The sequence below is a fragment of the Vombatus ursinus genome, unplaced genomic scaffold, assembly GCF_900497805.2.
Source record: "Vombatus ursinus unplaced genomic scaffold, bare-nosed wombat genome assembly UNPS02014830.1, whole genome shotgun sequence".
NCBI lineage: Eukaryota > Metazoa > Chordata > Mammalia > Diprotodontia > Vombatidae > Vombatus > Vombatus ursinus.
In genome coordinates this window covers 7,879,390-7,896,345 of record NW_020954608.1, presented here as the reverse complement: position 1 = coordinate 7,896,345, position 16,956 = coordinate 7,879,390, and the positions used below count along the sequence as shown (strand labels likewise).

Sequence of the window (16,956 nt, the reverse complement as noted above, 5' to 3'; positions counted from 1 at the left end):
GCGAGACCATCCCTGTCACGAACAAGGGGCCTACTGCGCCTGCTCGGAGGCTGATGGGAGTGGGAGGGGAAGGAGGGAGGCCCAAGAGCTGTCACCGCCGCCGCACACCCATTTCCGCCTTCCGTCGGACCTGAGATCCCGCCTCCGCCTCGCCCTCTCCCGTGCCAGGCCGGAAGTGACTCTGAGAGAAAAGAGGTAACAACAGTCTTCCACGTGCGCTAACGGCGCCGGGAGTCAGGTGGGGCGGTCCCAGCCAATGGAAAAGCGTTTCGTGTAGGACTCTGCCTGGTGCGGGCTTGGCGTTGGCTCGGGTTGCTGGGGAGCGGCGGCTCTGGGACCTGGAGTTGGAGCTGGAGCGAGGCTGACGTGCGGCGGCGGTGCTGCGCGTCTGGTAGGACGGGGTGAAAGGCGGGTAGTCTGGCGCCGAGGAGGGGACCCCCGCGGTCTGGAGGACGAGGGCCCCCGCTGCTTCGTCTTTGCTTCCTGAGGGGAGACGGAGCGGCTGAAGGTGAGGGTGAGGAAGGCAGCGGCCGTGGCAGCGGCGGAGGGATAAGGGAATGAACTTGCACTTGAGGTAAAGGGGAGGGGGCGAAGATAAGGAGCCCTGCCCGGGGTTGGCGGAGGCGCGGGAGTTGGGGTGGTGGGCGGTGGTCAGGAGCTGAGTTACCTGACGGGCCAGTGCGTCGTCAGCTGAGCTTCCCCGGCACTGGCTGAAGGCGGGGTGGGAGGGGGGGTTGGGGGGGGAGGCTAGGGGAGCTCGAGTAGAGAGGCTGGGCGGAGTGCAAGTGTCTGAATTTTGTCGGACCCGATGCTGCCTTGCCTTGTTTTTGACTGGGACCTTATTTTTGACATCACCTCTGGAAAGGGCCCCAGCCCGGGATCCGTCGCTCGGCTCTGATGCAGCGATGTTGGCTCAGTGTCTACATTGCGAGGTTAAAGGACTCGTCTGTCTACAACTGGTAGGAGGCCCCTTGCCGGTCCGCAGGTCCCTCCCAGACCGCAGAGACCATTAAAACTGCGAACGGGGAGTCTAGTCTGACACCCTTTTGTTTTGGACGCAGTGAAGCGCATTCCTTGCCTGCCGGAACGGCCTGGCATCCAGGGCTTTTCTGGCATTTTAAGCCCTCACAGTGGCTCATAAACAATCTACAATCCAGTTGGAACAAGTTACTACGTTTGTATTCCTTTTAATACAAGAACGTGTACTTTAAACCTGAGTACTCGTGACTATGAGTAATTGGGGGATTTTTCCACCAGGTAGTTAAGTTGGCAATTTCAATAATCTGTAGTGTTTTTCGTCATCATCTCTGTGGTTATATCACCTTAGGGTATTTATTAAGCTCAGAGGTGCAATGCAGTGCCCAGGAGACATGGTTTTTATCTGTGAATTTTTCAGTTTAAAAGTTTTAATGTATATACATACGTATGTTATATATGTATATGTACACATACATACGTATATGTATACATACATATATATGTGAATGAATTCTTTGCAAACTTTTTTAAGTAGGAATATTTTTAAAGCTTTCTTTTATGAATATGTTGACATCTAAATCACCAAATAAGATTTTGTTTCAGCTAGCCCTAAATGAACAAAACTTACAGATTTTGCTGAAGATGCCATTCATGTGTGATATTTGAAATTGAAGTTAAAACAAAAGTGGCTGTCTAGCCTGTTTATTTTTATATTAAAATCAACTCGTTGCAAGAGTAGCTGACTGATCTGTACTTAATGTAGCTTAGATACTTGAACAGTTTTGTAAAGTGTAAAATTTTTGTTCTGTAATCAGTATGATGAATTAAAGAATTACCCATTTGCAGGCAGGGGCATTTTAATCATCGTTTTATTTCCTCTTGGGCTTAGAACTGTTGTTCTACAAATAGTAAGTGATTAACAAATGATAACTGAATTGAAAGTTGAAACTAGTGAATTCCCAGGGAGGAAGAGTTCCATAAGGGTTATGGGAAATTCTAGCTCCTGATGGAGGAGAGACATTTCTATGACCTGAGAATGAATACCATTTTTATAAAAGCTTCAAATATTGGTCTTTATTTAGTATTAATTAAGGAAAATTAGCCATTGAGTATTTACTGAGTGCCTTTATTATGCAGAGTACTATCCTGATGCTCTTGGAAGTTATGTGAAAAAAAAATGCTCCATCCAAGAACTTAGAAATTTGAGGCTAGACATATGCAATTGAAATAATGCATGTATATTGCTTTTGAGGTTTGCATATCACTTGGCCACATTTGATCCTCACGTGGCCTTGTAAAGTAAGGCTAGATGGAATTGTTAATTCCATTTAATTAATAGTGATGGAATTGATAGTTCCACAAAGATGGAATATTCTGATATTAAGTATGAGGAAATTGAGACACTGAGAAGTGAGTAATTGATGTATTCGTAGTTACATGACTAGAAAATGCTAGAGACAGATTTTGAGTCCTTATGTTTCCACAATAACATAGCTAAGAAACTTTATAGCACTTATAAAACAACATGTGACAGTTGTCATAGGTGCAATAAGTAACATTTTTAAAAATATAGGTCTTTTTAAAAAATACATGCTATCGGTATACTTTTTATGGTGAAAGTGCCTTGAATGCTATATTTATGAAAAAATTCACAAAATAATAGATTTAGAGCTGGAGTGAATCTTAGAGGTCCACAGAATCCATTCTTTACATTTTACATATGAGGAAACAGGCATAGAGAGGTAAAGTGACTTGCCCATGGTAACACAATTAGCAAATATGTGAGTCAGGATTTGAACCCACATCTTTCTAATTCCAAATTCAGTTTGTTATCCTTCGTGCCAGGCTGCCTCTCAATTTTAAGAGCACTTGTGATAACCAATAATTACCTAATGTAATTATTTTCTTCTTTCCAGGGTCATGAAAATGGCTACTCCACAGGCAGTTTTCACCTTTGCAATCTGCATTTTAATGATTACAGAATTAATTTTAGCTACAGAAAATTACTACGATGTCTTAGGAGTTCCAAAATCTGCATCAGAACGCCAAATCAAGAAGGCTTTTCACAAGTTGGCCATGAAATACCATCCTGACAAAAATAAGAGCCCTGATGCTGAAACCAAATTTAGAGAGATTGCAGAAGGTAATGAATACATGGAAATAGCTTCTATTGATTGATTGATGGGTTTTCTCAAGTTTGTGGGATTTATAGGTATTCAGAGAGAATATTTGAAAGACAGATATTCTCTGTAGGACTTGAGTATTGTCATAGAAAGTGTCTGGTAATAATTCACATTATTTTATATAGTCTTTTAAGATTTAGAAAACATTTCGATCACGTAAGATAGGTAGTAGCAGAAATATTATTGTCCTTATTTTACAGATGAGGAAACTGAATCTCACAGAGGTTAAGTGAATTGCTGAGAGTCACACATCTAAATAAGAAATTGTGGATATCCATTCTACTGTATTAATTCCTACTCGAGGATATTTAAAAATATCTTTATGGGAATTTTCTTTTTTTTTCCTATTTACTTTGGTAGTGATAAATATTAAAATAGTTACAAAGTAGGCTGTACAAAGAAAATAAAATGTATGTCTTTGTTCCCTAAGTTCATGTTTTGACTGTTTTGGAAAAGAAAACTAAAAAATTGTCAGCAATGAAAACACCTGATTATCTGAAAATAAAAAGTTTACTTTTAGAATTCATATACTGAACAGTATTTTGGATTTTTCAAAGTATGGAGTTAGGAGTTTCCTGATTGTTACCTTTTCAGTAGTGTAGATAGCTGGCCTCATAATTAGTAAGTTTCTATGAATATTTACTTTTTGGTTTGTATGTGTAGCTAGGTCCTGGTTAATGTGAATAATGAATCCCATGAAGTGGTTGCATTTTTTTGAATCAGGACTATTCAAAGCTATAATTATATAAAATATAGTCATTGTTTACAGTACAATGGAAATATACAGTGTGCCTTTGAGTAATTACCCCTCCTCAGGGGATTTATTATTCATACAAATCAGAACCTAGCTGTATGTAAAATACAACTTGTATTAAATAGCATAGAAGGAGATTATTCAGTCATACATTAAAAATACACTTTACCTAATGCAATGAAATACTTCCTGAGTAGCATATGTCACTAGAAGAGGTGGATAGGCACAGTGAATGGAGTAGAGCTTGGAGTCAAGAAGGCCTTCAGATACTAGCTGTGTAACCCTGGGTAAGTCACTTCTGTTTGCCTCAGTTTCGTCATCCATAAAATGGAGGGGATAAATAGCACCTACCTCCCAAAGTTGTTGTGAGGATTAAATGAGATAATAATTGTAAAATGCTCAGCATAGGGCCTCACACATAGTAAATGCTATATAAATGTTAGCTATTGCTGCTATTGTTATATGGTTTACAGGAAACTAGATTCTTTCTTTGAAAGTTTAGGGAATGTTGTATATAATCACATTTTTAAAATGAAACTCAACTTCTTTTTCAAAAGAACCAAAATGAAGTACCTGTGGATACTCCTGCTGATATAGAACTCAATCCTTTATCCCCTTTTTTGAATTGAATGTGATCAAAAAGCATTTACTACCTCTTGGTCAGTGTTCTAGTGACTCTTCAAACTTGGCTAGTACAAACTTCAGTTGACATCCTGTGCCTGGGTCTACAATCTAAACCTTTTAAGATTTGTGTAGGACTTGTCTGACCCTAAACTCTATTGGCATAGCCTTAGAAAATCTAGGATCCTTTCTGTGCTATGATGAAACCGTAAAGTAAGAGTTTAATGAAAAAGCATAGTGTGAGGGAATATATTAGAATGTAGATGGCATGCTATGGGAAAATCTGATATATAAAAACATCAATAAAACATAAATTAGGAATGGTCATTCACTGTCCACAGACATTTTATATTAAGTGCCTGTGTATGTGGCACTTTTGTTATTGTTCGGTTATTTTCAGTTGTGTCCAACTTGACCCCATTTGGGATTTTCTTGGCAAAGATACTGGAGTTGTTTGCCATTTCCTTTTTCAGCTCATTTTACAGATGAGGAACCGAGGCAAACAGGGTCAAATGACTTGCCCGGAGCCACACAATTAGTAAGTATTTGAGGCCGTATTTGAACTCAGGAAGATGAGTTTGCCTGGCTTCAGGCCTGGCACTTTATCCACTGTACTACCTAGCCACCCTATGTGGCACTTTACTGTTACCAAATAGTAAGTGATAGATTCCCATTAAATTAAGAACTCCTTGATACATTTGAAATGATTCAGTACTCAAAAAATTGTTTTTTAAATGCTGTGTTTTAAGAACATATGTAAACCTATGTTTTGGGTTCATGTATGAATAGGACCTAAAGTAACATAGTTTGTGAATGCACATTCTGTAATTTCTGTATATTCTGTATGTGCAATCTCATTTCCTTCAGTGAAAATAGTGTCTTTAAGATATTAAACATTTTGTGACTAAGTCTAAAATGAAGTTTCCTGTTATCCATGCTTGTAAATGGTCCATCACTTCCATTTCTTTTCATTCTCTTTAAAAGCTTAGATTATAAGTCTAATTATAATTTGATTATAAATCTAATTATAAATCCTGACACAAACCTGGAGAATGGATTTAGTGGATTTAGAGGCAGCCAGTGATGCAGTACATAGAGTGCTGGCCTTGGAGAAAGGAAGACTTGAGTTCAAATCCAGCCTCAGACACGTATTATCTATGTGATCCTGGGCAAGTAACTTAACCTCTGTTTGCCTCACTTTCCTCACCTGTGAAATGGGGTGATGATAGCATCTACCTCACAGCATTATTGTAAAGATCAAATGATGTAATATTTGTTTTTTTAAAAAAGTGCTCAGCACAGTGCCTGGCACATAGTATATAAATGCTTATTCCCTTTCCTCTTTTGTTTTCTATAACTTTTTTTTTTCCCCCAATTATAATTTTTGATCCTCCATTGCTAATGGATTCTTCACTTTCTACTATGTTCTAGGTTCTATCCTAAGTTCTGGGGTTTTAAAAGAAAGGCAAAAAAAGTCCATGGTCTTAGAGAACTTATATTTGAATGAATGAGACATATAAATGATTAAGTTAGTATAATATATATGCAGAGTAGATGGAAGGTAGTCTGAAAGAGGGAGGCTTTAGTATCTGACCTCCTATGAAAAGGTGGGATTTGAGCTGTCTTGAAGGAAGTCAGGGAAGCTAAGAGGTGGAGGTGAAGAGGCAAATCATTCCAGGCCTGAAGGATAGCCTGTGCAAACATGGAACTACAAGTAGGCTAGCATTGAGAGATCATAGAATGCATGGAAGGAAGGTGTAAGATGACTAGAACGGTAGGGAGGATTCAGGTCATGAAGAGCTTTAAATGCCAAATAGAGGAGCTTGTATTGAATCCTGGAACTAATTGAGAGACTTACTGAGTAGGTGAATGATATGGTCACACCTGTGCTTTTGGAAAAAAAAATCCCCTTGGCCTCTGAGTGGAGAATGTATTGGAGTGGGGAGAGACATGAGGCAGTGAGAACAAAAAGTGAGCTATTGCAGTAATCCAAGCAAGAGACCGTGAGGTCCTGAACTAGATTTGCTTTGTGAATAAAGAAGAGGAAGTGTATACCAGAGATATTGTGAAGGTAGAAATGTCAGGATTTGTTAACAGATTGGATATGGGGGCTGAGAAAGAGTGAGGAGTCTAGGATGACACTGAGGTTGTGAACTTGGGTGATTGGGAGGATAGTGGTATTTTCTACAGTAAAAGAAATGTTTAGAAGAAGGAGACTTTGGGGGGGAGAAAGATGAATTGTTTTGGATATGTTGATTTGAGCTGCTTAGGGAAATGTAGTTTGAGATGTCCTAAATGCATTTGGTGATGTGTGACTAACTTAGGAGAGAGTAGGGAAGGATATATAGATCTGGGACCAGGAGCCTAACAGTGGTAATTGAAATCTTGGAAGCTGCTGAAATCACCAAGTGTAGTAGTTTGGAAACAAAAGTCCAGAAGGCTCAGTACACGCTCACCAACAATGGGGATTCCCCATGGATAAAGATCCAGTAAAGGGACTAAGAAGAACCATAAAGAGGAGTGTTATGAAAAACTAGAGAAAAGAGAGTATCAGGAGTGGAAGGTGATTAATGGTGTCACATCCAAAAAGTTCAAGATGGATGAGATTTGAGAAAAGCCCATTAGACTTTGCAGTTAAGAAATCATTGGTAACTTTGAGGAGACATTTTCAGTTGAAAAATGAGGTTGGAAGCCAGATTGAAGAGGATTTAGAGATTGCAGAGGAGTAGAAGTAGAGGCACCAAATGTGGATGGCTTTTTCAAGAAGTTTAGCTGAGAAGGGGAAGAGATATGGAATAGCTAATGGGATCAAATGAAAATTTTTTAATAGGAGAAGACACGAGTGTGTTTGTGGACAGTAGGTAAGGCTACAGTAGGTAGGGAGAGACTGAAGAAAAGAAAAAGCAGGGATGAGAGTGACAGTAATCTTTTGGAGAGTTCAGGAGAATATGGCATCAAGGGTGTTTAGGCTACCTTTTTTTGTAAGAGAAGGGAGTGAGGAAATAGTGGAGGAAGATGGTTGAATGATGCAAAATGAAGTCCTCTTCAGTGACAAGAGTATGGGGAAATGAAAGTTTGAGGAGAGATGAGAATGTTTAGAACAATCACTGTGTATACTTTGGTGTAATGATTCCTACTTAAAAAGATTTTCTCTACTTAAATAGAACTGTTAAGCATAAGTGTTACTTAGACTTCATAAATTCTACTTTGGTGCTGAGTCATCATTTCACCACTGTTGCTGACTTAGTAACATGGTAAAGTGAACAAAAGAGCACTAGTCTTGAAACATCTTTAAGCTCTGTAAGCCTTAGTTTCCTTGTGTGTAAAGTGAATGTGCTAATATTTACACTGCATGCTTCACGATATCGGTTGTAAGAAAAGCAAGTTGTGAATCATGATCTGTGATATAAATATCTGCTATTCGCTTTCTAGAAAGATTCTAGAATTCTCCTTTTTTTGTGTAAGGGACCTCTCTAAAATTTTTGACCTTATGGTTCTTTTACGTTTTAAAGACACATTTGGTTATATGTCTAGTCATCTATTATGGTGATTATTATCTATATAAATGAAAGGAAACAGTGATGTTAATAATTCAAAATAGCAAATTCATACAGTCTTCAACTTCTGGATATATACATACATAAAATATATATTTACATACATACACATATGTGTGGGTATACATATGTATGTATGTGTATGTATATGTGTGTATGTATCTTAAATGACACATAAATTTGAGCTCTTGAATCACTACCACCCAAAACATATGTTTTATAAAATATCCATAATGTCTTTAGAGTCATTGAGGTTAAAGATTTACCTTAAAGGTTTTATTGTATAAAATTTCCTATTTCTTTGCCTTCAACTTAAAAAATGTTTTTATCCCTTTCAGCTTATGAAACACTTTCTGATGCCAATAGGCGAAAAGAGTATGATTCACTTGGACATAGTACCTTTACTAGTAGTGGTGGAAATACCTTCCAGCAGTCATTCAACTTCAACTTTGATGATCTTTTTAAAGACTTTGATTTTTTTGGTCCTGACAAAAACAGTCACACCAAAAAACATTTTGAAACTCACTTTCGAACACGCCAGGATGGTTCCAGCAGGCAAAGGCATCATTTTCAGGAATTCTCTTTTGGAGGTGGACTATTTGATGACATGTTTGAAGATATGGAAAAAATGTTTTCATTCAATAGTTTTGACAATGCAAACCGACACACAGTGCAAACAGAAAAGAGATTCCATGGATCTGGCAAGCATTGTAGGACTGTCACTCAACGTAGAGGAAATATGGTTACTACATACACTGACTGTTCAGGACAGTAATTCCATCCCACCCTTATAAAGCCAGCTGATCGTTTCTTATGGATACAAATAGAAACAAACATTTCTGTGAACTATTTTGACAAAGGCATGAATTCACATTTTAAAATGCTTAATAAATATCATAAAGGAGGTATATATAAAAGTCTTGACAACTTCACCAGGCAACTAGAAGAAAATGAGCTAATTAAAATTTCCTCAATTAGGACATGAAAGAAAAATCTTAAAAATTTAACTTATTAAAATAAATTTCATTTACCTGCCCACAAATTCTTTCATTTGGTTAGATTTGTTAAAACCAAGAAAGGATTCATTAGTTTAATGACTAAACTTTGGATATTTACCTGACTTAAATTGTATGTTAGAACTTAATAGACTCTTAGAGTGAGATCTTTAGTAACTTAAATTTGCATGACCTGTACTAATTTTCTTGATAAATATACCTAAAATGTGGAATTTTGTTGTGGAGAGAACTACTTTAGTAAAATTGTCCAACTTCATTAGGCTTACCAGAGATAACATTTCACTCATGAAATTTAGGAATTTTGCAATTCTATTTTTCTATTGAATTTATTTCAAAGGAGAAAAGAGTCATGGGATAGTTTAGTAGTGCTTTCCATGAAAACACTTTTAAACGTGGAATATGTATTAGTGAAAGGAATAGCCTTGTTCACATATATTTAGACTGACTATTTTGACAGATATAAAAGACGATAGGTTGCCAAGAGATTGTTTCATGTTTGCTGAGCTACTCTGTATTTGTAATGGAACTCTTACCTGCTTTTCAGTGCCATTCATATTTCTTGAGTTTTTGACCATCTACTTATTTTTATGGATGTCCTCATTATGTCAAGTACTTTTCCTTTTTCCTTTCATCCATCATTTGGTAATTAACTAATACCTCAATCTTTAAAAACAGCCAATGTGTGTACCTGTATCATAATGTGCAATATTTTTAAGTAGTGAAAAATGTATTTTTGGGTTTTTTTGCACAGACTTAGTTTCTTTGTGTAACTTCATTGTGTAGTTTTGTGAAACATTCTTTACTTTTCTATATCATACTTTGTATGAGTATTAATCATATCTATATATATGTTGACAAAGCTAGCACCTATCATAACACAGTTATATGTGAGTGAAACAAATACAATATTTACAACTTGAATGTTCTGTTTATTCTTGGTTACTAGTGTGAAGTTTATTTTAATGTAGTGAAAGCTACAAAATCGTTTGTCCAAAATTCAAGGCAAATGAGCTTCAGCAGTTATCAGTATTTTACTTTTGGGGAACTAATCAAATATTTTTAAATGCCTGAAAATAGGCTTTAGCTGATTTAATTTATAGATTACTTTGTTTTGAGACTAGGATTATTGAAAATGGCAATTTCCTTATTACATGTAGCATAATTTGCTCTGTTTATTTTCCTTGCTACTGTCCCTAGCCATTCAGTTTTGAGAATATAGCTAAATATTAAATATTACCAGTACTTCTGTATAAGTGTGCAGTTTTGAAACTATAGTAAAATTTCAACTGGCATGCCTAGGGAATTGAGTGTGCTGGTTATTTGACTCAAACCCCTTTTCAGTAAATGGTTTTTAGAGATGAGAGAGGCAGTAGGAATAATGCAGTTCACAAAGGCTAAAGAACTATGTAAGGGCACACATCTAATTGCTGGAAGTCAAATCAGTACTGGAAGCTAGGTCTTCTTAATCTCTCTAGTACTCTCTATTCTATCACAGTTTATTTGAACTTGTATTGATGAAAGGCTTTCTAAATTGTGTTAGTATACTTTCCTGCCCTTAGGAGTACTAATGTGGGATGTGATTTTATTTTTCATTTAGGATGTTGTAATGCCTAAATGTAATCGTGAATATCAACTTGTATTGTTTTATAGTACTGTAGAATTTAGAAGAGGTTGGGCAGAATGTCTTCTGAATAGACTAGACCATGTACTCAAAGTTTCTTTTGTTAATCCTGAATATGTCCTTGTTTTCTTACCATATTGCTTTTTCTTTTAAAAGCTAGTTCTGTTCCCTTTCTTGTGGTTTCACGTATCTGCCTGCCAAATATCTGGTCACCAGAAGGTTTTATTTAATTGTTGTTTTACTTTGCTTGTTTGGGCTAAGTGCCACAAGATTTTTCCCCAATTGACAATTTTTGTTTTTTTGGGGAAGAGTGGAGAGTCTGCAATGTTGTACTTTATAGCCATTCTTAATAACTTATGTAATATGAGGAAGGTGAAGTATGCACTCAGTTCTGCAGTTAAATAAACAAATTGAAGGATATTGTGTCTTTTTATTGTGTGAGTAAGATACTGGATATTAGTCTACTTTGGACTAAGGCCATGCCCACATTATTCCAAACCAGTAGTTGAGAATGGGGGAAAAATTGACTGTACAGCCATGGGACTGCTTTAAAGAACTTACTGTTCAGTATCAGCTATGTTGAGGACAACAAGAACAAGGAAAAATGATAGAATTTTTACTTGATATTAATGGAACAATTAAACTCTGATATTTTCCTTATTTCTCCTTATGTTGATTTCCAGCAACCACTCATCCTCTGAGTCAAAGGTTGAGGTATGAGGCATCTTCATCCAGAAGAAAGTGGAAGACCCCTGAGAACAGGGGAGCAAGATAGCGAACTGAACATTGAGAAAGGAATGGCAGTTGCAGAGAAATGTGAACTGTGGCAACACAAAAAAATAGATAAAGAAACATGCATTGGCAAAGAAAAGGCAAAGCTAGCTTTGTGGATGATGTAGTTAGAAAATCAAAAGAAATGAAGACAATAGGTTAGGCAGAGTGTCAGGGTGCAAGATAAATTCACAAATATTAGCATATCTATATGTTACAAAAACTAGGAAGAGGAAGAGAAATATTTAGAGAGTGTTAAGTATGGGGGGGGGGGGTTTAACCTACCAAGACAGAGGAAGCACTTCAGTAAATACAACTGCAATTAAATTTTCATAGAAATAAAGTTATAAAATAAGGCTTAAATAATGGGAGAGATATGCAATGATTATGACTCCAATATTTTAAAAATGATGCTACTATTAAATTCATGTACAGATAGAGTTTACATGAATCAAATCAGCCCTAACATTGTGTTACTGACACATCTACATCCTCTGTTCCTACTCACGGAGCTGGACAGTGTTACCCAATGATTCGTAGTGGGTTCACTACAGATTTATGTTATCCACTCTCAATAGACCAAACTGCAGCAAAATAATCATTTTACCCCTCCCAAATTTATTTTCCATCCTATCAATCACAAAGGCTGTTCCAAACCTCTTCCCTTTTTTTTTATTTTTAAGGCAATTGGGGTTAAGTGACTTGCCCAGAGTCACACAACTAGTAAGTGTCAAGTGTTTGATCTAAGGTCAGATTTGAACTCAGGTCCTCCTGATTTCAGGGCTGGTGCTCTATCCACTGTGCCACCTAACTGCCCCTCTTCTCTTCTTAAGATGAAACTCACACTGCTCTTATTTTACCTAGAAAATCTAGGCTGTTAGGCTGTTACTACTTGGGAGCTCACTCTTTTCTACTCACTTTTGTCTCACAATTCTTCTTCTCACATACCCTTGACATCATCCCTCAATATTTCTTCCTTTAATACTAGAAGGGCCAAGCATGTCCACTGAAGGATCCTGCTTATCAGTTGATGCAATTAAAAATACTATAATTTCTCCTATCCAAATTTATTTTAATAATATGCAACTATAATAATTCAGCTTTGAAATACTTTTCATCCTTTGGCTTTATGGATTTAAAAAATTGCAGTGTCAGTTGATATAGCATGAGCCTTTGAGGCATTGTTAAATGTTTTAATCTAGTTTCTGATGAGGAGGTGGATCTTCTCATTATAGCTAACCCCCTTTATGTACCCTTGCTGACATTCCTTTTCGTCAGTAGATTGCCTCAACTATTACCACCCCTTCCTCCATCTTCAGTCTTTTCCTAACTACTGATTCCTTTTCTGCTGCTGGAGTTTCCCCCATCCTTAAAAAATTCACAATAGATCCTACCATTAGCTTTGTTGGTCTCTGGTTCCTATGCCCCTTTGAAAACCAGCCTGCTCTCCTGGTAGTTCTTGATTCACATATTGCTGAAGCCTGGCTTGCAGAATCTTAAGCGTAACATTGCTGGCATGTGACATGAGCACAATTATTTGGTAATTCAAACATTTCTTAGTATTGCCTTTCTTTAGAATTGGGACATAAACTGGTCTTTTCCAATCCAGTGGCCATTGTTGTGTTTTCCAGATTTGGTGATGTATTGAATGCAGCACTTTAAGAACATCATCTTTTAGGGTTTTAAATAGCTCAGCTGAAGGTTCCATCACCTCCATTAGCCTTATTGTTAGCAATGTTTCCTAAGGCCCAGTTGATTTTATTCTCCAGGATGTCTGGTTCTAGATCAGTAAAATGGGTAAGAACCAGTGATTGGGATATGAGTGAAGGGAAGAGAAGAGGAATGGTGGAATGGAAATACGTAATTTCAACTGAGGATCACTAGCATTAATCGCAATCTTCTTCCACCACTCTCTTCCTTGTAAAAAAGAGGACAGAGAGACAAAGAAAAGAAAACTAGAAGAGGTTACAATAGATAGAAATTAGCAACAGTAATCATGAACATGAATGGGGTGAACCTACCCGTAAGACTGAAGAGGATATAAAATGGATTAAAAAAAGAACCAAATATTATACTGTTTACCAGAAAAACAACTGAAACAGATTTAAATTAAAAGATTAGCATAGAATTTATTATGCTTCAGGTAAATTCAAAATATGCGGAGGTACTATATCCAAAAATTCAACTGGGTGTAATTTACTTAAAGGCACTACTCCTATGTTACTACTACTAGAGATCAAAGAAAGAGGGAAAGGACTCATGGACATATAACTATCAATAACTGCACTTTTTATTATAATAAAAGAAGAAACAGAGTGAGTGCCCATCATTTGGGAAATGTCTAAATAAGTTATGGTATATGAATGTAATGGAATACTATTGTACTGTAAGAGATGGTGAAAGGGATAACCTCAAAGAAACCTGGAAGGATTTGTATGAACTGATGTGGAATCAAGTAAGCAGAACTAATAGAAACAATTATACAGAATTACAGAGTGATCACAACATTTTAAAGAAAAACAATTGTGAAAAATTTAAGAACAGTGATCAACACAATGACCAATTATGATTGCAGAAGATATCCCAACTTGGCACAGAGGTGATGGACTAAAGGTGCAGAATAAGACTTATATTTTCACTTATAGCCATTCGTGAATTTATTTTTTAAAATTCAATTTTATTTGATTTTCAGTTCTGTATCCTCTCCCTTCTCTTCTACTCATTGAAAAAGTGACAGAAAAAATGCAAATATGTATAGTCATGCAAAGCAAATTCCTGCATTAGAAATATCCAAAAAAACAAGAAAAGAAAATATGTTTCATTTTGCACTCTGAGCCCATTAGCTCTCTATTGGGAGAGGGACAGCATGTTTCATCCTAAGTCCTTTGGAACAGTAGTTGACCATTGTGTTAATCAGAGTTAAAAAGTCTTTCAAAGTTGATTATCTTTACGTTGCTGTTATTGTCCAAATTGTTCTTCTGATTCTGTTCCCTTCACTTTGTGTCACACTTTGCATACAAATCTATCCAGGTTTTTCTAAAACCATCTCCATCATTTCATACAGCCCAACAGTATTCCTTCCCTTTCATATATCATAACTTGTTCAGCCATTCCCCAATAGATGAGTATCTTCTTAGTTCCCAGTCCTTTGCTACCACAAAAAGAACTGCTATAATTATTTTTGTATATATGGGCCCTTTTTCTCTTTCTTTGATCTCTTACCAGTAGTAGTGTTTCAGGGTCAAGGGGTATGCATAGTTTAATAGCTTTTATGGCATAGTTCTAAATTGCTTTCCAGAATGTTTGGACTAGTTCGCAGCACCACCAACAATGTATTAGTGTGCCTGTTTTCCCATGGCTCCTCTAGCATTTATCATTTTCCTTCTTTGTCATCAAATTTGTTTTTACATGACTGTGCTTATTTATTACAACAGAGGGTTTTTTTGGGGGGGGGAGAGATTTGGTGCTCCAGTCAAAGGTGTGATAGTGTTGGAAAGAAAGAAAAGAAAATCACTGAATCATTAAAAACAATAAATGTAAGAGAGCAGAAGGAAGTTCTGAAGTAGACACAAACAGGCAGGGGATTGTTTACCAGGTTAAATCTGAATTACCAAATAAAAAAAAAAAGCTGTATGTGGTATAAAAACATTGTGTGTATCAGAGAAGTTCACAGCTTCATATATCAGTATAGTCTTTATTGTTTTGCCTTTTATGTTGAAGCGTTTATGTTTGCTAATGTATTAGGTTAAAAAAATAAAAAATTTAAAAAGGAAGTTCACTAAAGAAACCTGAAAGTTCTAGTGACTACAAATTCAATATGTGTGTGTATGTATATGTATATGGGAAATAATTCATTTTACTGAATCTATGAAAATACATCTTTGAGAGCAACATAAGATGAGGGATTATATTTATGGGTCTCAGTTTTAATGGATTCAAAATTCTGGTTATAATTATTGTGAACATGCTAGGAAACGTATATCTGATTCTGCCTTGTAAAGAGAAGTAGAAAGGTAACAGCTTTCTTTTTTTTTAAGCAATGTAATTAAATTTGTTACCCAAAGTGCATTTGAATGATAACTTTTCCTCTTGTGTAAATTATATTGATCAAATGGAGAAACCATATAGAACATATAAAGGAATACTAGATTTGGAATCAGAGAATGAGTTCCCTTCCAACTTGAAATCCATAATCCTATGAAACAATTTAGATTTTAAAAGAAAAGGGCAGAAGAAAGAAGAGTAGATAATTAAGAATAAATATAAAAGGAGGTTATAGCCATTTTGGAATGTGAGAAACATTATAGCACTGTAACCTAGAATGAACTAAGGACCACAAAAAGTGCTTTAAAAAACTAACAGCTGTATTAGGTGCTGGAAATAGGTCAAAGAAAAGATGCATGGGGTAGATAGAACAATGATCATGAACGATAGAAAGAAGTTAGGGCCCTTCAAATCTTACTTTGCTTCTTTTAGCTCTAAAAAATAATTATCTTCTCAAAATAATGTATAAAACAAAAATGTTCAGTAGAGGACTGAAATTCAAGATAAACAAGGGGATGATAAGAGAGTACTAAGCTGGCTGTCAATGAATTCCAGTCAACAGGCCTTGACAACGTTTACCATCAGTGTATGAATGACTTAATGTGATGTGATCACTGAAAAACTGCCAAGGAATTTTTAAAAAGTCTTTGAGGTTATTCTACTCTGCAGATTTGTGTTTCAAATAGGAATTTAAAATAGGTATGTCCACGTGTCTTTCCCAGGTTTGTCTGAAAGCATACTGCTTGTTGTTACTTATAGTACAATGGTATTTTATCACAGCTTGTTTGGATGTTCCCCAATTGATTGGCATCCCCTCAATTTCCAATTCTTTGCACCACTAAAAGAGCTGCTATGAATATTTTTGTACATATAGATCCTTTTCCTTTTTTTTTTTTAAATCTCTTTGGGATACAGAACTCCTATACTTCTGGGACTGACTTTCTCTTCAGATATGATATGATACCTCTCCTTTGTTTGAGCTCTTTGAAATCTGCTATCCTAAAATCTAGGGTATGTGCCACACTGCACCTAGCTTTCCATTCCTCAACTTTGAACTCCATGGGGTATGATTACATTCTGTCAAGGTTCCTTTGGCAAGCAGTTCTCTCTTGTTGAGCAGGTTGAGAAGAATGCTATAAATGTGAGCTATTTTTGTTAGAGTCTAAATTCATAGAAATATAGTACTTTTGGCCAATCATCTTTTCCTACCTACCTTTAAAACAGAGGTTGTATAGTTGTCGCTTCCACATCACAGGGGTTAGGGGTGTGGTGCCCTTGTGATCTGGAAAATTTGTGTAAATTTTTTTCTTTTTCTTTTATGGGGTGTTTACACAGTACCTTATTATAAAATTTGGGTTAAGTATTTGGTCATAGGCTCTGTGTCATCTGCTGGCCTTTGCATGTCATCTAC

At 36.5% G+C, this 16,956-nt stretch overlaps 1 protein-coding gene across 3 annotated transcripts; it reads left to right on the top strand.

The window, feature by feature from the left end:
* Positions 1 to 88: 88 nt before the first annotated feature.
* DNAJB9 (DnaJ heat shock protein family (Hsp40) member B9) lies at positions 89 to 11,150 on the top strand. 3 transcript variants are annotated; one of them, XM_027838638.1, is made up of 3 exons: positions 89 to 574; positions 2,895 to 3,121; positions 8,432 to 11,150. In XM_027838638.1, exons 1-3 carry the CDS (start codon positions 558 to 560, stop codon positions 8,866 to 8,868), a joined length of 681 nt encoding a protein of 226 aa, XP_027694439.1. In that variant the 5' UTR covers positions 89 to 557; the 3' UTR covers positions 8,869 to 11,150. The 3 variants fall into 3 exon arrangements, with proteins under 3 accessions (XP_027694439.1, XP_027694440.1, XP_027694438.1); XM_027838639.1 differs by having other exon boundaries at positions 93 to 508; XM_027838637.1 differs by lacking the exon at positions 89 to 574 and adding an exon at positions 939 to 959.
* Positions 11,151 to 16,956: the final 5,806 nt, after the last annotated feature.

Excerpts from the sequence above, each read along its gene's own strand:
- DNAJB9 (XM_027838638.1), top strand. Across the intron at positions 3,122-8,431 it reads ATTTAGAGAGATTGCAGAAG|CTTATGAAACACTTTCTGAT; the intron begins GTAATGAATACA and ends TATCCCTTTCAG.